The 22864-nt window shown below is 39.8% G+C and overlaps 1 protein-coding gene across 2 annotated transcripts in view; it reads right to left on the bottom strand.

Annotated features, from left to right (window-relative positions):
* Nucleotides 1-967: 967 nt before the first annotated feature.
* Nucleotides 968-22864, bottom strand: part of setd3 (SET domain containing 3, actin histidine methyltransferase) — a 31343-nt gene continuing 9446 nt past the window's right edge. For both annotated transcript variants that reach the window (XM_044374163.1, XM_044374164.1), the window contains exons 6-13: nt 22544-22800; nt 13562-13620; nt 11981-12095; nt 10356-10430; nt 9986-10152; nt 6189-6274; nt 4176-4336; nt 968-4037 (exon numbers count right to left, since the gene is read on the bottom strand). In XM_044374163.1, the coding sequence (XP_044230098.1) occupies nt 3540-4037; nt 4176-4336; nt 6189-6274; nt 9986-10152; nt 10356-10430; nt 11981-12095; nt 13562-13620; nt 22544-22800 (1418 nt within the window). In that variant the 3' untranslated portion in view covers nt 968-3539. The remainder of the gene's footprint in view (nt 4038-4175; nt 4337-6188; nt 6275-9985; nt 10153-10355; nt 10431-11980; nt 12096-13561; nt 13621-22543; nt 22801-22864) is intronic.

The raw sequence follows: 22864 nt of genomic DNA on the forward strand, positions 1-22864 counted from the left end.
GGCAGTGATAATTTACTGCCTTCCCCTCTGACCACGTTCAAGCCACCATTAGTTAACAGCATGGCATGGTCTGCTAAATCTTCATAACTCAACTGGTTAACCAGGAGTGACCCCAACTGATATTTCGGGTGGTCGATTCTAAATCGCAGCGCCAAGCCCCTGACAGTCACAACAGTTATTTTTGTCTGTAAATAGACAGGTGAAATAAGTTTAGTTCAAAGTTTTTTAAAAAAAAGAGGTACTTCATATATGTACTTCATATTTGAGAGAAAATACCATGTAAGGGAGACCAGGGACAGTTGAAACGCTATATTTCAATTTCCCCTAATGATTCAAAAATAATTTTTTTACCAGAAACGCCAATGATACATGTTATAAACCTTAAGGAATAGTTCAATATGTTGTAAATACCCTTATTTGCTTTCTTTATGAGAGTGAAATGTAAAGACCGATACCAATCTTGTGCCTGTGCATTAAGTAAGGAGCTGGAACTGAGGAGTGATTAGCCTAGCTCAGCATGAAGCTAGGCTACTTCCAGCATGTCACACCCCCTAAAAACCAATATTCACATTTATTTTTTTTTTGTTTAAACCTGCAATAATGGATTTGTTTTGCCACTTGGCGGCAATAGTAACAAGTTGTGAATACAACATTGACATATCATCACCTTTTAAGTTGATATGGTGAACATGTTAGCAAACAATTAGTATTTACACATCCAGCAGTTATGGAACAACATTATCATTCATTTACAGCCCTCTTTCTGTCCACCTGATGAATGTAAGTCCAATATGCACTCTCTTTTAGTTCTGTTTTAGGTCTCCACCAACTCCTGAGGGAAGTATCTGGCTCTTTAGCTGCTAAACGCTCCAGTGTGTTCAAAAGCTAGTTGCTAACCATGTCTGTTTGCCGTTTGGTGCTGAGCAGGTTTTGTACAGTGGGTTTTTAGAGCTTTTTTGCTGGAAAAGATGGGGCTGAAAAAAACACTATGAGCTTACAGAAGCTCTGTAAAGCTGAGGGGAGCTGCAGAGTCGCTGATAATTCTCCGTAGGTTCATCACTACGAGCCACCTCTCACATTACACATTGTCATTTTATACTTTGTTGTTATAAAAATCGCTTACAGCCACTTTAAGTACAGATTAAACAAACATGATACAATATGGTATGTATATTTTTGAACTTTGCTAGCTGTCCCCAACTGTTTCCGTCTTTATGCAAGGCAAACAGGGCCATGACTCCAGCTGTGTAATTAAGACTTAAGGAGGACATCGATCTTCTCATCTAACTCTCAGGAAGAAAATAAAGTAAAAGTATTTCCAGAAATGTTTAACTATTCCTCTAAGTATGTTTACGACTTAAATATGGTAGGTAAAAAAAAAGGCCAAAATGAAATAAAACAAAACAAAACAAAAAACAAGTTTTGGTCACACTGTATGATACTGTGTTAAGTTGCATGTTTAAAAAGAATATTTCTATTGTGATTTTAGATTTTTTTTAAGCATCTTTTTGATGATAATTCTTACTATGTAATACTATACTTACACGTGCTGCAATTTAAGACCATTTTTAAATGAACTGTGCTAAAGCTGTCAGGCTCACTCAGTCTAAACAGCACAGACTTCAGTCAATAGTAACCGATCAAGCTGTCAATCATACTGCAAGTAAGCTCCTTTCAGTGTTTGATATTTGTGAGATATGCACAAGTGAATGCAAGTGCACAATGAAGGAAAAATGCAAATAGGCTGCAACAAAGCCATGTTTGATGCCGTACTTTTTGAGAGCAGGAAGACAACCTACAGTAACAGGGCATATGGAGAACGAGTGTCCTCACAGCTAGTTTCTGATTGAAGGAATACAACTGTCCCCTTTCCCCTCAGTGCATACTTTAAGTATGGAGTGACCGTCAGCAGCTCAAGGCTACAAAACATAGTTAAAAATGGCCACTGAAAAATTGTAAGTTGAATATTTTGTTGTTCAATTGACCAAAAAAATATATATATAGTAGAAAGAAAGTCCTCATTTCTATCAGTAAACACATTTTACCCTCCTGCTTCACTGTAGAGATTGTAGACAATAAGTCAAGTTTAAATTATTCCAATTTAACCCATTTATGTAAGTCTATTAAAGGGGCTTTTTTAACCAATTTTACCCATCAAGTTCAGCTACCTCAACTGGCCCACATATACGCTGATACCAGTTTACACAGATTTTTCTAAACTGGACTTATTTAAACATTGTGTTCAGTGAACTCAGTACACCCACTACTACTTTCCACTTCTATTTTTAAGGTCAAAAATGAACCGGCAAGCCCAAAAATAAAATCTGTGTTGTGTCCTTATGTCCACAGTCTCTCCAATTAGGTAAAAATGTTAGAACTTATGAGAAATATGGCCAGATTTGCACTGTTTCTCCTCCATGCTGCATGGACTGTCAGGAATTCAGCCAGTATTGGGTGTTTGTATCAGTGCACAGAGTCAGTTATTGGGGCCACCCCTATAGTTAACGCAAACTAAACAAGAGAAAGAGTAAAAATCTACTGACAGTACTTCCTTGTTTTACATACAAAAAGTGTCATGTTGAAATTGCCTCATGTTAAGGCAGTCAAACAAAAGCTTCCAACAGGAAAAACCATCATCATCTTGTGTCTCACTGAGCCGTCAGTGCTGTATATGGCTTTCTCAGGGGCAACAACAGTGATCACTCCCTTTCAGTGATATCCGCGGATAATCACTGCAACTTAAATTGAGTACATTCATAAAGGTACTTTTTAAAAACACAAAATAAAACAAAATTCTTTGTTTCTCAATAAGGGCTGCAACTATGCAATAACAGAAAGTTGACAATTTTATGGTAGAAATGACATTTTTCATTGACAAAAGCAAAAACCATCTTCCATTTTGCCATGTCATACAGTTACAATCAAGTTTTCTCATTCCTTAATAAGAGCAGTTTATGTTTCCTTCCTTATTTTGCTTGAAATGATTTTAAACAGAAAAAAAAGAGAGGGCAGTGATGGTCTTTACTCAGAAGCACACCCCAAAATGCACTAGAGAATACGATTGTCAACTCAAAACATACTGGACATATATGGAGACAAACTGCAGTAATAAACCAACCAATTCACGAGATTAGAGAGATTTTGGCTTTCTGGAAATAACATTCACCTAACTCCATTTTGTTTTTGTTTTTCTTTGTTCACCTAACAATTTGCTGGAACCAGTTCCGTGGTGTCCCCCTCTTTGCTTTCTTTCTATGCTGTAGGCCTTGAACAGTTTCAATGTAAACCAACGTTTCAAACTCAAACAAAAGAAAATTCTAATGAAAAACTGTTCTGCACAGAAGGCTGAGGTACACACTGGCAGCATTTTTAAACAAGTTCAGCAGCGGACAACTAATACAAGCCACGCTGGATGAACGTACAGTCGCACAAGTTCTGCGACTTTAATTAAAATTGATTTCAGCTTCTATATTTCTGAGTCATTTAAGAGACACAAAAATAAATAAATAGCATGGGCTGTGGCAGTAGGTGGAATATATTTATTCACTGTTCTCTTTGGGATTCTCTTCAGTTCGACTGGCACTTAGGTTGGCCTCTTCCCTTTGGCCCTTCTTGGTTGCATTAGAACTTCCAATCGAGTCCAAAGCTGAATTAACATCTTTGCTGACCTTCTCCTGAGTTTCCTCTTGCACTGGGTCTCCATTAGCCTGCATATTCATCCCGTACACAGCCTTCTCCCCATTCAGGAAGTGACTGTGCTCCTCCTCCGGGATCTCCTGACCCTCTTCCACCTCCTCCAGCTTGCGCAGGATAATCGGAAGCTTTGCATCCGCGTCAGTATTCTCCAGCAAAGCGATGTCGCTTTCCTCATAGTGAGGCAATGGAGCGTCCTCCTCCAGCTTCTTCTCGAAGTGCAGACGTTTGGCCCGTCCGCTGGCCGATGCTTTCTCCAGGATCTGTTTCTCGGCCAGGCGGAGCTGGATGGCCACGCGAGAATGAAGAGATAGATCAGGTTTCTCGAGCATGGAGCGATCCTCCTGGAAGAAGGGGAGAGATAATGGCCATTAGATAAGAGGTAAAGACACAGGAAAGATTACAAATTCAACTTCACATTTTTTTGCAATCAGGAACCCCAAATTACAGATGAAAAATAATTCATATTCCAGCAGACTGACCTCAGAGGTGGTCCTGTAGGTCTTGAGTAGCAGAGCAGCTCTGGTCTCCAGGAAAGTCCACAACTTGATCTCATTCTCCCAGCTGACGGGGTACTCACTGTTGCCCAGGGTGAAGATCTTATTGATGGCACGATCTCCAAGTAGGTAGTCCTTCAGTTCCTCTGAAATAAAACCAAAGTGCAAGACAACCATTAATGAGTAGTAGTGAAGCGGAATTTGACAATAAAAGATAATAAGTTTGTGTTTTCTCTTCCCATTAACGAAATAGTCCAACATTACAGGACACACGCTTGTTTGCAGTGAAACAAAGAGTTGAGGTTTTCATAGGGGTGAAGTTCTGGAACAGATCCACACAATCATAACCAACGCTGACTTGGATAAAATCATTTTTAACTCCAGAGAGAGTCAGGTAAGAAATAGTCCTGAAATAATTAGATCTGATCCAAAATGTGGTCAACCACAGAGGATATAATTTGGACCTGGCTCGACTCAGGTTATACCTTGGTTGCTTAGAACCAAGTGGACCCCTGAAAGACCTCTAACCCAGAGTCAGATGGGTGATGATCAGTATCTGTGTGCCAGAGACAGAGATAGGTCCAGAACATTTTCAGCCTAGCTAAGCACAGAGCTGGAAGCAGGGGAAAAGTGCTAATTTAGCTACATCAAGGGAGAAAAAGTACACATTCCAATGAATCCAAATCAAGATATTCTATCTTGTAAACTACTGTAGCAACCTACGATTGAATCTCACAGTTAAATTTTTATACATATCATCAAGTTTATCAAGCTAGGGTTATGAATCTGACTATTTGCATCAAGTAGCTTGTGGAAAAAAAGGTGTAAAATGTGTCAGATATATTTAAGCTACATTTCATATCTAACACTGATCATCACATGAATATCTACAGGTTGTGAACATAATTTGGTTCCTACTAAAAACTGTGGTGTTTCTGATTATCTGCCAACATGAGGTGAGTTTTTACTTATAATTTGAGCTGCAATTAATAAAAGCTAAACATAATCAAATTTGATAAAGGATTCAGATTCGATAAACTGCTGCCGAACCCCTTCCCTGATTGTTTCTAATGAAAATGACAATCATCTGACTTTGGATAAGACAGCAAAAAAGTGTGGGACTGTCCCGTTAATTTGTGATCAGAGTTTCTTCATCAAACCCCTCTCAGTCTAAGATTTCTCAAATCCAGCCAGTCTTCCACCAGCGTCTGGTAGCATGGTGAACATGATTTTGGTAAAGATCAACATGTCATGTGAAAGCTTCATAGAAGGTCTTTTCTTCCTGCTGAAACCTTTAGCCTGCTGCCTTTGATCTGAGGAGTTAAACATGGCTTGGTTACATGGGAAGATGAAAGAGGGGAACCGCAGCGGCCCGGTTGTGTGTGCACACTATTCCATCATGTCACATCTGTTAAAAAATGTCGACACACACACACACACAAGCAATGATACCCCCACACACACACACACACATCCAAAGGCGTTGGGGCCGTTTTAAAAATTAACATGCAGCAAAAAAAAAAAAAAAAAAGAAAAAAAAAAAAAAGTGAATAATATATCAAGTGGGGTCCTGAAGATGAGTCCTGTGACAGAGGAGGATGTGGCCTTGTGCGGTTGGGGATTTATGACACCGCTGCTGTTCTGCATACATGCCGATGAATATTGCAAACCCCCCGGTGGATTGCTCCTTCCACACATCTGGTGGCCTGCCTTGATCAATTAACCAGCTCGGGAATGGACAGGCCTTGCTCTTCCCTCCCTTTCTCCTCTACCTCCACCTCCTCTCCCGTCTCTTCCCCTCTGCTGATGTGGGTAGGAAGCAGTCACTTGACGGCGGTCTCGGGAGGAGCTCGTCGGAATCTGCGGCGTGCTTTGTTTTATCGTGTGCTATCAGGTCTGTGGCTTACGGGTTCCTCTGGGAATGTCCTGGTGCTGGTTGTGTATGTGTGTCTATGCGTGTTTGTGTGTGTGTGTGTTGGTGTATCCTGAGTGTCTTACCCTCTGTCATGCAGAAGACTCTTAGAAAGGCAAGTAACTGCGCTGAAATGGGGGGTTCGTTACAGTGGAGAGCAAAGATGCAGGACCTAGAAAACACAACCAACCAAGCCATTAGTTAATACATCAATATACAGCTCCAATAAAGAAAATACATGGAACACCTAACATTCCCAACTCTCTGTGCAGGGCCTCAGAACATTTCCTTCGAAGAGGAAACAATCAGAATAATATTATATGTTCCCTTTCATGCCTACAATAATAGGATACTGATAGAACTAAAGTGGGTCATCAATGCACCAAGTTATCAGCCTGTCAACAACTACTTAGCTACTTAACTAGCTAACATGAGTAAAATGCAAAAAACCTGGAGAATTTTGAGATAGTTTGGGAGTCTCTTCAGAGGATGTAAGGGAGATAAAAGGCCTAACGTGTGAGTTATAATATACAAATGATCTGCCGTTGGGAACCACTGGTGAATTTAAAAAAAGAATGAAAACACGTTTAATCTAATGTGACATGAGAAGAAATTTATCTACAACTTGTTAAGTGGCTCCTTCACAGTGTTCTGTGCTTTATTAAACTGATTTTGTTTTCTTTATTTGTAATACATGACAAATTTATGTCAGTGCTCTTCAGAAGGTGGAACAAGACACGCATTTAATATACAGTAGCTCCCGTTTCCCTTCCTGCTGCAGACTTGTGTTGAAAGTGTTGCAGAAGTGGTGCTAAATTAGTCATTTTGCCAACTCAATTTTTACCAAAAAAAAAAAAATCATAATAATACTGATATTTCAGAACAACAAAAATCCAATATTGATATTGAATATATTGGCCATTTTTTTAACATAACACATAAACATTGTGTGATAAAAATAATTCTGAGTAAGGACAAACAGTAAACTATCAAAGATGACAGTAACAGTAAACATAAGATCATGTACATTTTGAACAGTAAGTATAATTGAAATATATATTATTTTATATCATAATGGAATAAAAACATAAAACAACACAATATAAACTTTAATTAAGTCAAATATAATTAACATGTCGCTGATAAAATATTTATTAGCAGTATACTGTTCTTTTTGCATATCTGCATGCTGATATGGACATTTCTGTTCTCCTGATGTGGGATTATTATGCTGTATCAGCCTCTATCAGGCTCTATTAAATTACACATTTGAGGTTTTTCAATATAATTTAAGCGTCTTTACTAATTTTAAGTTATCCTTCTGTTCATTACAGGTTTTATAATGTGTAATTATCAGAAAATTAAAAAACAAACATCATCATTTGACTTTTTGTGTTAATTGGCCTGCTGGACTGCTTAATAATAACGTTGGCAGGTTTCCAGATTGGTGAGTACAAAGTTTTCATAATCAATAGAAACAAACGATGGTAAAAACTATTACAAAAAATTGGAATTCTTTCTGTAGGTCATGTAAAAAGCTAAAACAATTTCATCTGAACCCTGAAAAAAATTCAGCATTTACACAAATAAGTTTTGTTTCACCACAAGTATAAAATGTAAGAGCGTGTTTGCCTCCAGGTCATCTGACACTATCAGATTTAATTATTTTCCTTCTTGTCTCTGAACAATCTCAGGATTGTGAAAGTCAGCAGTGTGACAGGAAACATATAAAAGCAGTGTGATCCAGGACTCAGCAGAATCTATTCCACATCATAACATTACACACTGAGGTAATTCTGGAGAGGACAATATTTTCCCCCCTATTTCAGCAAAGTGATCGATGTAGCGATCGGTAGCACGGGGTCGACATTATTACACCACACAAACACATTACGGCCGCCTCCCTACTCTTCCTATTGAATTATCCCTCTGTCCGTTGCTCCAGCAATAGAGCATCCAGCTGAGGAAAGTTAACTCTTTGTAGAAAGTGCTGCACTCAAATGGAACTCGCTGGGTTTAAATCCAGTCTGGAGCATGTATGTGGGCCATTTGTCACTCCTACCCCAGTAATAATTACATTATTACTAAATTACTGCAATTATTACAATTACAATAATTACAGTCCGCATAAACAGGACTGAGTCATTGACAGAAGAAACCCGGACTGGATTGATCCTCTTGAAGTTCTGTTGCTTCCTGGGAAAAAGGGAGCCCACCTGATGATCCCAGTGAAGCGTTGACTCTCTACCCCCACTCAAGGAATTACAATACGCGATTGAAAAACCAAGAACTATGAGCTCTACAGCCACAATGACCTACTGCTTTTCAACAAACTTGCTTTCCCTCCTGTGATTTAAATTCCATACAGAGTGTCCTTGAATCGGTGTCCTTGTATTTTTTAAGTACATATGTGAGTTTTTTCCGCAAGAAGAGCTACTTGTCCTACTTTTTAATTCTTTTTTTTTTTTTTTTTTTTTAAATCAGCTCAATGTGAAATTTGACTTTTGTGTGAAAGTGAAGGAAGCCAAAAATGTTTCTCCTAATCTCATGCTAACACCAGCATGTAGACGTATTTGCGAACCAATATAACGTCTGAAAAAACAAGCTCATCAAATGGGCAGTTGTAATGTCAGCTACTGGGTGGTTACTTGTATTTCACCCACGTTTTTTTTTGTTTATGCTATATTTGTTTACATTTTGGCAAATTAAAAGTATGCAGAATTAGCTATTAGCCGTTCCTATTTGCAGTGTAGCCATGGATGTACACACAACTATCACTGGATTACTTTGATACTGAAGAAAACTTGATGATTCTCAGGCAAGTTCTAAAGCGTCTTTTTACTCTGATTTCTAATTGGATTTATGGAGGTTTATTGGTGTTGGACATCAGAGATAATGATGTCCTTGGGTAGTGTTAAGTCACACTGAATGATATCGTTATGTGTTTCATGTCTGTGTTCAGATTTGACCGGATACGTCTCCAAGAAGGAGACCGATTTTTGACTCAAATTCAGACCATATCCTGTCATTTCTCTGGAACCATGGAGCACAGTGAGTATTTCATTCTCCACCTCCTCCCTGTAATGTCAATCCCGTCCAAATGGGACTTCAGTTAAAGAAGAGTAGCTAATTGCACATTTGTAAAAGAATAGTGAAATGTTTCCACTCGTCATAAGGTTAGAGATATGAAGTAGAGGCAAAGTGAGTGACTTTCAGTTGTAAAAAGGAGTGTGATGAGAGCAGCCGTTCTACATCTCAGTGAGGCTTGACACCGAATCTGTTGCTGTTTCCTTTGAAAATGATCTACGACCATATCTGTCACTTTAATAGAGCGCCCCGGCAACAACGGGGATTGTTTCATTTAATTTCCACTGTTGAGATTTAGACTGTCATCAATAAGAGATTAAAAGGCGTCTGATTAAAAATGCCGAGCAGAGAATGCTGCATAAAATTAAGGGGCTAATGATAAAATGATTAAGCTTCTTGGTGATGAAAGTGTTGGGGCGGATGGTAAATTGATACTTGGTGGAGTGGGAGAGAAAAAAAAAAATAAAAGAGACCTGCTGCAACATTTATATTATGTGTTTCAATTATGCCAAAGGGAGGGGGGGCTAATTGGTTGAAATATCTACTGTGGGAAGACAAAAGTGCACTGAGGCTATATGAAGGGTGCATGAAAGTTAGTCATGAGCCTGAAGCTCTCCTTGACCCATATTAGAGGCTTTAGAGTAAAACGCTTCCAGCCTAGATTGCAGATTCAGTCGCTTATGAGAGCAGACACTGAGTTCACAGATAAGTAAAAAGATGAAACACGGGCATGTTTGTCCTTCGACTGAAATTAAAATGCTTAGAAAGAATGACAAAAAGGAGGAGTTGGACATACGCTGGGATGCCGGCTCGAGCCAGCACCTCGGCCTTCATGGCGTAGAGGCGTTCGCTCTTACTGACGCCCAGCTTGATCTTCACCCGGTCGTGGGCGTTGTCTTGGAAGAAGAAGCCGTTGTGGATGACAAACTCGGCGTTGGACCTCGTGCCATAAAAGATGTAGATCTACAGGAAAGACACATCATCAGCGTCAAACACCGTTACCATCACCTTTCTTGACGGAAGGAAATAAGTTGGCGATTTCTTTTAGGTAGATCCAGATATTACAGAGTGTTTTTAATCAATATTAGCAGCAAACTGCTCAGAATATGTAGATAATAAAAGTAAAATAATATAAGGAAAGTAATTTAGAATGAACGTCTCTCCACCTGTTCGTTCTCCTTGTAGTCCTGCAGGGCCACACATTCACAGCGATCATCCTCCAGGTTGTAACCAGTTGTGATCTGCAGGTCAACAAGAACTTTTACACATAAAATCTTTACCGACACCAGATAAAAACACATTTTTAGCAAAAGAATTCTTTTGTTTTTATGTGTGAATTCAATGTTTTCCCCTCTTGATAAGATTGAAACCATTTATCACTGGGATTTGTAAATTCTTAAAGTAATCATCAGAATTCAAATCCTTTACATTTTCTCTCACATTATTGGTCTAAAATAACATAAAGGATTGGGGAAATTAATCAAAACGTTGTCCAGACTGACTCTCTGACTGACCCATTTTTAGTAAATCGATCAGTAATCGATTAGTTGTCTTCATTCATTCTTTCATAGAGAGCCAAAGTGAAACTTTCAGGTTCTCCTCCAGAAATAAGAAAACCTCATTGAAAATCCCATTAACATTTGTCAATAACTAACTACAAATCCAGCCTTGGGACATGACCTTTCTCAACAGTGTGTTGTGCTGTTCACTCCATATGTTCAGATAAAGATATTTTTTTTAAAGAAGAGGATCTAATACCCTTGTTAATTCAATGTTTCTGGTTTTTCATGGCCTTTAACAAACATAAGCCCTACACCATCGTGAGTAAATATCACAGCTAAACAGCAGCACCAAGACCATGAGAGAGTGGAGGGGTCTCGGTTAGTTCAGAAAAGTCTGTGATGACAGCAGGACAGAGAGGACTGAACGCTGTCAATGTTTTAGACAACAGAGATTACAGCAGAAAAGTTCAAATTAGTTAGTGGAACACAGGCCTGGATGTGATGTCATGACTTCAGCTCTCTATACAGGCTGCCACCTGCCCCTGTAATGTGCCTGTGGAGTCGGTATTGTTCCACTTAGCAGTTTTAACCATGTTTGTCCGGTCTAACATGGATATACAATGAGTTACATACACAAACGTTGTAGAAATGCAGCTGGGGCCGGTGAAGATGAGAAAGAGCTGGTACACAAAAAATGAGCACACTTTGGCTTCAGTCAACAAGATACAGGTCAGAAAGAAGCCAAATGTAAATACTGTCGGAAGGTAGCGGACTAGGTCAGCCTCTTTTGAAGCACACAGTGTGAGTGTGTGTGTGTGTGTGTGTGTGTGAGTGTGTGTGTGTGGCAGAGCGGAGTCAGGTTAGCAGTAAACTGTGCCTCTAACAGTGAATGTTCAAAGCTACAGTTTGTCAGAAAATAAATGCTGCAGTTTCTAAAGTTCCCAACGGGGTTAACCACAAAGTTAGCAACAACTTTGCCCTGGAGCTGTAAAGCAGTCTCCCCTGTGTTTCTGGACCACAGTGTGAAGGTTGACGTAGGTGGTTTCAGATGCAGCCGTCTGTTACACAAGCACTCCCGATGATGGTATGGTGAAATAACAGAAGCCATGAAAGTGTGTTACTTTTTTGTTGGTCCCAATAGATCTTATTTTACTTAGATTTTCCTGTTTTAGCAAACAAAACACCTGATATGTTCTTAAATACTTCATATGTTAATTGTGATAGTGATTTTTATTGATATCTCACAGCCCTAGTAATTTATGTAAGTGTGTGTGTGTGTGAGACTTTACCAGTCCGTTTGTGTGGTTACACATGTCCCAAAGCGGGATGAGGGCCAGTGTGACCCGACTGCCGTCCTCAGTAGGGATCTGGTTCTGACGGGTCATCACCGAGGACACCGCCCACCTGTCAAACACAAATCAACCAATCACGGCTTGTTACAGTGGAGTTGAATGACTCCACTCAAGAGTCTGGACAACAGCCGATCCTGCCTCATAAAAGGAGAAGGAGCTTCATCAAATCTAACGCTGGTATTGCCAAACAGAGAGAAGGCTTGCATCAGATGAGGACAGAAAGAGGAGGGAGAAGGATGGAGGGAGGAGGAGGAGAAGGAAGAGTGGAGGGTGAGCGGAGACGATAAGGAGAAGAGAAAGGGAGGGAGGGAGGAAAGATTGAAGAAATGTTTTTTTTTCCCCATCAGGTCACTTTTATCTCCTCCTTGAACCCACAGCATCATCTAGCTCTTAAAGAATGATTCTGCTTTATTACGACTGAGGTTTTATTTTGTTGTTTTGCTCATCATTTCTATCAGTTTGTCCACCGTTGTGTTCAAAGTCAGGCCCGACAGTAATAAATGTGTCCCCTTCGTCTCTTTATAACAGTTAGGCCCCATACATGCTCCCCACAAATACACAAATGGAAATGCTTGGCCCAGGCGGCAAAAACACATGACCCTGGTGAACATACTCAACGTGCACACCAGTGGTAGTGATCAATCTCAGTCCTCAAGGTGGTGATAGAGCCTACTTAAAGCTAATCAGAGCATTTCCATGAACACTGTAGAGGAATGTGTATTACTGGACTTACTGCTCAGAAAAAAAAAATTGAAAAGAAAACACAGAAGATGCAACATGCAACTTTTGAATTGCTCACAGATGAAAGACGGAGAACTTCTGTCTGAACCAAGAGGTGACAAAGTTCAGCTGGAGTTTAAGTCAAACTGGTCAGCATGATTGTTTTGAGCGGAAGTGAAACCAAATGAAAGACCAGCTTTCTCTTGTTTGATGCTACAGTGTCTTTTAGCTGCAACACTCAAGACTATTGCTTGCAAAGCTCAAAACATGCATTCATGTAATTGCTTGGAGCATGTTTGAGGCATTAGTTATCTCCGTGTTCATGCGTGTAGCTCAATTCTGGATTTGGACCGCAGCTCATAGGAGGAGAAGCATTACTTTGTCCTAGTAACTCTGGAATGTGGTTTGTTTCTCTTGGAAATTGCAGTTTGCTTAATAAAAAATGGTTTACAACAGACAGTTTAGGTAGTCATTTTTAAAACAGGTTTGACTAACCTGGGGGTTTGTTTAAAACCTAAAAAAAAAATTGTCTGCTTGTGTCGACGTGTTTCCACATCTCAGGAATGTTAGTTAGTGTGCACATTATAATAACTGATAGGAATGATGAAAACTAAGAAAATAAAGTCATAACTTGTAATAAACCACAATGATTCTTTAGCATATGCTTCAGGAAAAACACACACATACACATGTTAACAATCTGGCTCAATTCCCATCCCTGCACACACACACTCACACACACACACACACACACACACACACACACACACACACACACACACACACACACACACTGACCTGTAGTCATCAAATGTAAAGCTGTCCTTCAGGGGCAGTTTGCTGGCGGCGGGATGAGTCTGGGGATGGAGGGAAGAGGTGGACGAGGGGATAAAAGGAGAGAAGGAAAAAACACAAATCAGTATGAGGAATTTCATTATGCAGGTATGCTGGAGGGGGGCCGCCTGACAGGACGCCTAACAAGAAGGACTGGGAGTAGGGGGCCACCGCTGGGGCGCGTGTGTGTGTATGTGTGTGTGTGTGTGTGTGTGTGTGTGTGTGTGTGTGTGTGTGTGTGTGGTCCGTTAGTGCAGCGTGACACTCGCCCCCCCACATACATCACTGTCAACTTAATTTGTTGTGGCCAGCAGCCGTCATAAATCTGCCTCATCAATTTGGGCCTGAAAACGGGGTGTGTGTGTGTGTGTGTGTGTGTGTGTGTGTGTGTGTCCGCCAATGCCACCGGTTCCTCCATTTAAAGCCACAGTCGCCACCTACAAGAGCCATTTGCAAAATGTCCTGAGCTTTAACAGGAGAGAGAGAGATAGAGAGAGAGAGAGAGAGAGTGTGAGAGAGAGAGAGAGAGAGAGGCTCAGTGGAATGCGTAATGAAGAAAAGGAGGAGATGGAGGGAAATAAAATGGAAGCGGGGGGCAAAGTGTAAGAACAAAGTAAAGAGAGAGAAGTAGAAGTCAGAAAAAAAAGGCAGAGTAAGAGAGAGTAGAAGAAGAGAGGCGGCAGGGGAGATGGAACAGCTGTTGAGTAATAAAAGCATCTATCAGGAAGAGTATAACTAACTGTGTTCAGGCAGAATGTGAGGCAAATTTTAGAGGCGGCGCGATTGCATACAAGGTCAATGGAAAAACATGACAGGGTGTGATGTGTGCGTCGGAAAAAAGTTAAAAAGTTTTCAGTTGGAGAAAAGTAACAGACAGAACTGGACTTCCTGGTGAGATCAGTCAGAGGCTGAGCTGAACACAGACACAGACGCAGCGGATAGCCGTTTTCAGTGAGAAAGCTTTGATAAACCCGCTGTACACAACCTGCCCAGCACTCAACGGCAGTAGAGCTGAAACAATTAATGAATTAGTCGACGGACGGAAATGAATCAGCAACTGTTTTGACAATAATTCATTGTTTAAGTCATTTTCTCTAGTAAAAATGCCGCACATTCACCGATTCCAGTTTCTCACGTTCTATTTTTGATGATACTGTATTAGGGTTTTCAAATTTCTAAGACAAAATAGCACCTTGGGCTTTAGGAAATTGTGATGGGCATTATTCACAATTTTTAGAAACTTAGTAGACCAAAGGATTCATTGATTATGATCAAGAAAGCAGACAGCCCAAGTTAATGACACGCTGGTGAATATAGTGGAGCATTTCGCAGCTAAAAAGCCATATTTCTCTCAGAAGTTGGTGGAGACAAAAACAGAGCTAAAAGTAGAGTTAATATATTATATAAAACATAAAACACGACTCTAAATGAATGCTACTGTTGCTCTGTGTCTTCTGGGTGTGTAAATAGGCTAACACATTCACCGCAACAACTTAAAAATGCTGATAATATGTCAAAGATGTGTTTACAACTTTGTCGGCTGCCCTTAAGTAGCCAGAAAAATAAATCAGTGCAGCTTTAAGTTGCGTAGCGGCGACCGCCGAGGACACGTCATTTAATTTAAGATGAAGATTTTAATGCGAGAAATGAACACATTCACAATCCTTCTCATCTTTGTTTGTCGTCTGTCATCTGGTTTTAAATTAGTGACAACATAGCTCATTACTGCATTCTGTTTTGGCAGACAACCATCAGTTCTGGGACATCAGAGAAAACTTTTAAACCGGTCCCTGCTGGCTACAGCATTTGACAAAAAAAATAAGTGGAAAAGATGTTCACTGTAATAGATTTCCCATTTGGAGCAAGGCTCATGCATCTGTACAGTTAAGTATATTTTCATGGGGCATGTACATGAATAAAAACCAAATAGCTGCTTGGAAGCTCATCATCACCACCATTTAACCTCCTAAACACACACACACACACACACACACACTCTAACACACCTCGGGGTAAAATAAGAGTGGTCACATCATATTTCACCTCTGGAGGTGAATAGCTACTGTGTGTGCGTGTCAAAGTGTGTGTGAAAATACAGAGTGTCCAGCAGTGACACTGATTCATCCCTACAGGTAAGTGCGGAGGATCATGCTTGTCAAGTTAAACAAAGTGACCAGGCTTCTATCACACACACACATAGAGAACTAGAAACAATTATCTTTGCTCGGTTTGACTCGTTCTCATCAGAGGAGGAGGAGGAGGAGGAAGAGAGGTGGTGGAGGAGGAGGAGGAGGGGGTCTCTGAGGTCAAGGTCCAGATTACCAGCCTGGCCTCCTGTTTCCCACATCTCACCTATCATGGTGACTCCTGACCAGTCATGAAAGACTTTCTGCTTGAATGGGGTCTTGTAGTTGGTTGTTCTGTTAATCGGTCTGTTTGTCCGTCTGTCCACCCAACAGATCACCATTAAATTGGCCTACATGTTCATGGACCCATCTATAGAGTTGCAAATTGGGAGAAAGTGTTGGCTCTATAGCTTCATGTGACATCATGTTTTTCTTATCTATTTGGTATGGTAGATGACTTTAAATGTGAACCTCAGCCGCCGTTTACTACGGAGAAGAAGCCAGTCAAAGGTGCAGGTTGACTGTATTCAAACAATTAAGTTAGACACAACAAAATGTATTATCAATCTGTTGGTTGTAAATATAACTGATTCAAAGAACTAGCAGGTGATGTGTGAGTGTTGGGTGTTTTTTTAAGGTTGGAGCACAGAAAAAACTGGCCTTGGCAAGTCCAAACTTCAGTAGGTAGAAGAAAGGAGAGAAAAACCTTGACAACCAGACATATTCAGTTACAGTTTCACTGAAGGGCCTGCAGGAGATGGACACATGGGTGTAAAAATCAGCTGAATGGACTATGTCTATACACACACACATACACACACACACACACACACACACACACAGAGCACTGCATGCTGAGCTCTTGATGCATTAGCATCCAAAGACAAGGGTCATCCATCATGTGCCACTGTGGAGAGAGACAGAGAGAGAGAGTATGTGTGTGTGTGTGTGTGTGTGTGTGTGTGTGTGCGCTAGAAGGGGCTGAAGATATGGGTAAAAGACAGACATGAGGGGGACGAGTGAGGGTGAAAGAAAGACAGTGCGGTTAGAATTTGCCGAATCAATGAATGGACAAGAAAGCACATAGTGCAAAAGCTTGTGGGTATTTTCCATCAGAGAAGACTGCTAATTGGCTGAATGCAGGTGTCCAATCAGAGCCAACATTAGAGACATAAGAGAGGGGAGATTAATGAGTTGTGTGCTGCAGCAGGGTAAGTGACAAAAAGATTTATACAAGTATTTAAAGATACCCTGTAGAGTTTTTGACCACTAGTGGCGTCATAGAGCAATGTTTTTATGAGCGGGTCCCCATTTTATTTGTAACAGGCATGCGCACAAGTACACAGATTTACACACGTGCCAACAATTTCACAATATTCCGCTGCCAGACAGTTGGTGGCAGTAACGCACCATTTAAAATTTGTTTTAGTAAATGTTTTGTGAGGAAGCTAACAAAAATGTACAAATAAATGGGTACAATTACAAAAACTATTCTAACTAAATTATGAGACATGGGGTCCAACTCTAACTAGTTTAGTTTTATGAAAATTAAGATCTGTGATAAGCGAAAATAAGCCATTTAAATGTAATTTTCACACTAAGACACCAGACACATCAGGATGACTTCAGGGATGCTAACGGAACATAGTTGATCCATAATATGTACGGATCGCCCCCCCATGGTTCGGTACGCATGTAAACTGCGGATTAACTGCAAAATTGAATGTCTCAATGGAGACAAAGTAAAAAAAACTGCTGTAAGTACAAGTCATGGACAGACAGCACGTCACAAAACAGGGATTTTGAAGAGCAACGACCAAACCAGCATCTAACAGGTCTAAAGTGACACCTGCAGGTATGTTTACTGTTTAATGTGCTGCAGCTGAGCAGCTAATTAGCTACCTTGCTGCTAACTGACATTAGCGGTGCACTTTTCCCGGACATCCGTTGCACCCCTACAACCAAGGAATATTTTATTAATTAATTTTTATTATTAAAAATATGTCAATTATATTTGAAGATTAATCGTACAGTGAATAAACTGTCAGAAAAATTATGAACAATGATCAAAGGCCATGTTTTGTCAGACCAACAGCACAAAAACCTAAAGGCATTCAATTTAAAATAATAGCCTATAAAAACACCAATGATGAGGTGGAACCAGCGAATGTGTGGCATTTTTGAATTATACATGACTTGAGTGTGTGAGAGTGAGATATGAAGATATGAGATTTGACTCTTATGTGATTATTTATGCCATATATGCTAAGAAAAGAACTGGAGAAGAGACGTGGTTAGCCTAGCCTAGCTTAAACACTGGAAACGGGGAAAGAGATGCAATACCAACTCCCTCAAAATCATGAGTTGTTGTTTGAAACATTTTTGTTTGTGTATGGGGTAAAAGAAACATTATACAGCATGTTAATTAGTGAGGTGATGTTAGGTGTATTTTTTTAACTCTGGACAGAGCCAGGCTAGCTGTTTTCCCTTGGTTACAATCTTCATGCTAAGCTAAGCTAAACACGTTCTGACAAGCTATACTTTCTGCACAGACATGAGATTGATACCAATCTTCTCATCTTGCTCTAGAAAGAAAATGCAGGCATTTCCCCAAAAGTCTGAATCAATTAAGAAACTGAAAAGAAAATAGAAACAAAGGGAAATGCTGAGATAAAGAAACAAAGAAAGCCAGGTTGAGTATTCTCTCAGGGAATACTAGATGATTACGTCTTGTGTTTTTGTTGTTTTTTATTAAAAAGAGCCCTCCTACTGCCTACTGCCCCCACTATACTATGGTTTGGAAAGTGTTTACATGCAGGAGGCTCATCTCTGTGTTTTGGGGGAATGTCTGTAGTGGTTCTGTCTGTCTGTATACATCAGCATATATCAGTCTGTGTGGCTGATCATACATCCAAATACACCGGACAGAGAGAGAACAGGGGGGGGGGGGGCAGGGAGGTGGGGTGGAGAGAGAGAGGGGGGGGAGGGTTTGAGGAAGGTACATTCAGGTCAATTCAATTCAAAGCCAATGTGACAAGCTAATTTTCCAGCCCGGTCATCTGAGGAGGAGGGAGGGGAGGAAGGGGGAGGGAGAAGGTGGGGAGAGTGTGAGGGGCTACACAAGGAGAGAAGGATGTGTGTGTGTGTGTGTGTGTGTGTGTGTTTGTTAAGAAAGGAGATGTATCAAAGATGAGGGGACAGGACAGACACATACACCTCCATGAGCCCTTCTCACAGAGTCTCCATCTCAAGCCAAGTGCAACACAGAGCGTGTGTGTGTGTGTGTGTGTGTGTGTGTGTGTGTGTGTGTGATGACGGCTAAACTAGGAGTGGCATCGTCATATATAAATACAGCTCAACAGTTCAACTCCACACTGTTGTGGTTACTGTGGTGACTATGAGGTGACTTAATATGTTGACCACAGTGGTATCCTGTTATGAGTGATTATGCTGTCAACAAACATCTATGTCACATTATGATATGATAGCTCTAATATGGAAAAACAAATGTTGACATGGTCATATATACATAAATATGAAAACATTTAGCACACGCATAATTCATTTAAATTCAAATGGTAAACAAATATAAAAATAACTAACTCAAATTTAAATCACATCTTTTTTCACAAAAAAAAAAAAAAGATTTTAATAAAATCTGACATCCATAAAGGTTTCACCAAGATCAAAGATCGCAAAACTTTATGTCAATTTCTACAGTTAAAAAGTAACAAACTCTCTGCAGCACAGGGGCCTTTGCATACTTCTAATGAAGCTCTTGATGAGTCCAAAAATTTTTCTGACTTTGAGAGACGAACAATCCGACAAGCGTTCCCATTTCACCAGGTGTGCAGAGGTGTGAAAGTACGCAGGGTTTGAACTTGTCTCTCAAAGCCTCTTTTTCCCCCCCCCCCATTCTTCACACGACTGCTTTGAACACTTTTAGCACAAACGAGTGCAACAAAATGAAAGACACGGCAGGGTTTTCATCCCGCCTTCCAGTGTGGCCATTCAGAACAGGTATAAACATTTTTTTAGACAGACTACATGTTGTACGACCTAGTTCATTTCAAGCATACTGAATCCTTAATGCTACTTACATAAAAACAGGGTGGTAGCTTCATTAAAGAATTAGAAGTAGCTTCAGGAACCCACACAGTCCTGATCTGCTATGAGTCCGGTTACAGTACTGGCATCAGTTATCAATGCAGACACCAGCAGATAATAGTGTATAATAATAATGTTTTCAGACTAATAAAGATTCATCTACAAATAAATAGTAAATCACTACATGATCACCCAAACACAGATGTTTCCAGAACATGTTAGTACAACATTAAATCTCTGTCTATCAAAAGGTTAATTATAAATCTATTATTAAAGCATCATTATAGTTGTCAGCACTAAAAATGTCTACATTTGTATTACGGGACAGTATGGGATATCAAAACCCTCCAGTACTACAAGAAGAAAAGAAGAAAATTGACAACATTCAAACCATGTGACACATGTGATTCAGAGAATGCACTAAAATCAACATGAATCAAATGGGACAACATCAGACTACTGAAACCAACAGTAATGGGTCAGCAACTAAAGCTTCTGCAGCGCAGAGGTTCTTCTTCTCACTCACTGACAGCAAATCATTTAGAACACAACACTCCCACCTAGTGGAGCTCACTGAAATTGCATTATAAAGTCATTTAACCAAAGAATTTATCTCAGGTTACCTTTGGTTTTAGAAGAATTATTTACATATAACACTTAAAAATATAAATATTGTGAGACTAATTAAAACAAGGCGATGAACTAATCAAACTAAAATTCTGTCTGAAAGAAAAGATCCAGCCAAATGTGGATATAATACCTGTTATTTAAACATGCAAACCATAAATTCTCCCTGCCATCTAATTAAAACAAACACCTAGCTGCTGACAAAATAAATGAATTCTTTGAGATACACTTCTTTCACTGCTTCTTTGATATAAGAAGAAGAAGCATGTGACTTCAGAGAGGGATTGTGGTGAGTTCTGATCAAAGCCAGTTGAATAGAACTGTCATTTCACCATGCTTCAGATTAATAATGGGACATTAGCATATTTTGAGATTACTATCCCACTATCTGTTGTATGGGCGTGTTAGCCAATATTTCATCATATACCATAATCACTCCGTCTCTATATCTTATTCAGTTCCTCCTCCATTTTTGGCACATTACGCTGGACTGAAAAACTCTTTAAGTGATAATTTTAAAAGTTCACAAATTGAATCTTTTCTCAAACTGAAAAAAGTCACTTCTAATCACATTATGATTGGATTTGGGTATATACATAAAGCTCTTCTAAAGGAGGTCTCAGAAAAGTATCAGACATCTCGATCCTTGATTCAACTATGACGACACTTCACAACATCTGTTGTGAAGTTTTGAAAGTTTGAAACCTGTTTATTCAAAGGAAACTGCATCTTTTAAATCTATATTGTGGAGGAAGTTCTGACATGTCTTAACAGGAAAAGTGCGGGTATAAATAATAGAATTAATGATGTCTCAATTCCATTTAGCTGCTTCAGTTTCAGGGTCCTGGTATTGTGTATGCTGCCTCACTGAAATGGCTTACTGAGACACTTTAATGTTATTAGTGATGTGTGCTTTTCCTTCTGTGATACCTCAACCTGCATTAACTTAAATTGTCAAAATACAGTAAAGAACAAAAAACATATTCAGTTATTAAATTTAGGTTTAATACATAAAACTTTAATATGTATTGTATGGTTTTAAGGTAGTAAAACTGCTAAACATGGTGGTCACTAATTTGTGTTCAAATGCTCAGCTTGAGTTCTGAGTGTCGGCAGGTTGCCATAGTTTGTGCTTTAGCTTTGTAGTAATGTAGCCACGAAATGCTCACATCTCTAAAACCAGCAGAGAGTAAGTAAGTTCTGAGGTCCTGGTGATTTGAATTCATTAACTTACTATAGGTAAGTAATTACATAAGACAAAAAGCAAAAGTACTAAAAATATGATTTTGCTTCAAGAAACTGGTTCCTGAATGTTAGTTGGAACCAAAAAGTCTTGGCTCCATAATTAAGCTACACACACTTTTCTTTCCTCAAGCAAAGTAGCAAATACTAGGATGGAAACATCCTCCATTGCAAGTAAAATTCCTGCATTCCAAACTACTCCAATAAAGATAACAAAGTATCCACAATAAAAAAAAATGTTCTTCTGATGTGTGGCCTTCTCAATGTTTAAAGAAAACAACACATTTTCCACCTCTTCTGGCTGATTAGACCTCTGTTCAGGTTGAGGTGGGTGGGATTGTGTTGGATCTACATGAGGTCACCAAACTTCATGAACCAATAAGAATGATGACGATCACAACGCCCACCCCAACAGGTGCAACAATATTAATATGTTTTATATCAGAAAGATGTCAATCAATCACAGTGTGGAGAAGCAGTCCAGCTAGCATGTGAAGGTGCACCATTGATGTGTGGAGCCTTTTAAATTCAAATATTCAAATAGTATTTTTTATATTTGTACTGTTTTTTTATAACCAGTGCAGTTGGTGTCAGGTCTTAACTACTTCATGTACTGTTATGTTGTTTAAAGTCTATCAATACCTCCCACCTTATGATCTTATCTCACATTGAATGTTAAATCTTAATCTGCAAAGTAACTAATAACAACAACCATCTGACTACTGAAGTGTGATGGCAGAAAGTCTCCCAAAGTGGATCAATGATTTTTGTGTATTATATTCAAATGACATTGAATTTGTGTACATGTTCAGTATGTATGTGTGTGTTGAGTGTATCTGCCCACCTGTACCAGTTTGTAGAAGTAGGCGTACTGGCGTGCAGTGTTTTTATACTGGCTCAGGACATCCTGCACTGCCTGTGTGCCCAGCAGTAGCTGCACCTCGTCTTGCTGGTAGTACAGAGGTGTGTCGTACTCCTGTGGAAGACTGCGGATGTACGGAAGCCAGGATGATGCAGGGTTGGCCCTCTCGCAGAGCAGGTGGAGGGCCAGAGTTACGTTGCCCATGGCCTGTAAGATCCGGTCTTGGCTGTACAGAGGACCTGAGACGCAGAAGTTACTGTCAGTCACTTGATATCTGAATGATGCTTTGAGCAGACTGAAAAT

Source organism: Thunnus albacares, chromosome 15, assembly GCF_914725855.1.
Source record: "Thunnus albacares chromosome 15, fThuAlb1.1, whole genome shotgun sequence".
In the NCBI taxonomy this organism is placed as follows: Eukaryota; Metazoa; Chordata; class Actinopteri; order Scombriformes; family Scombridae; genus Thunnus; species Thunnus albacares.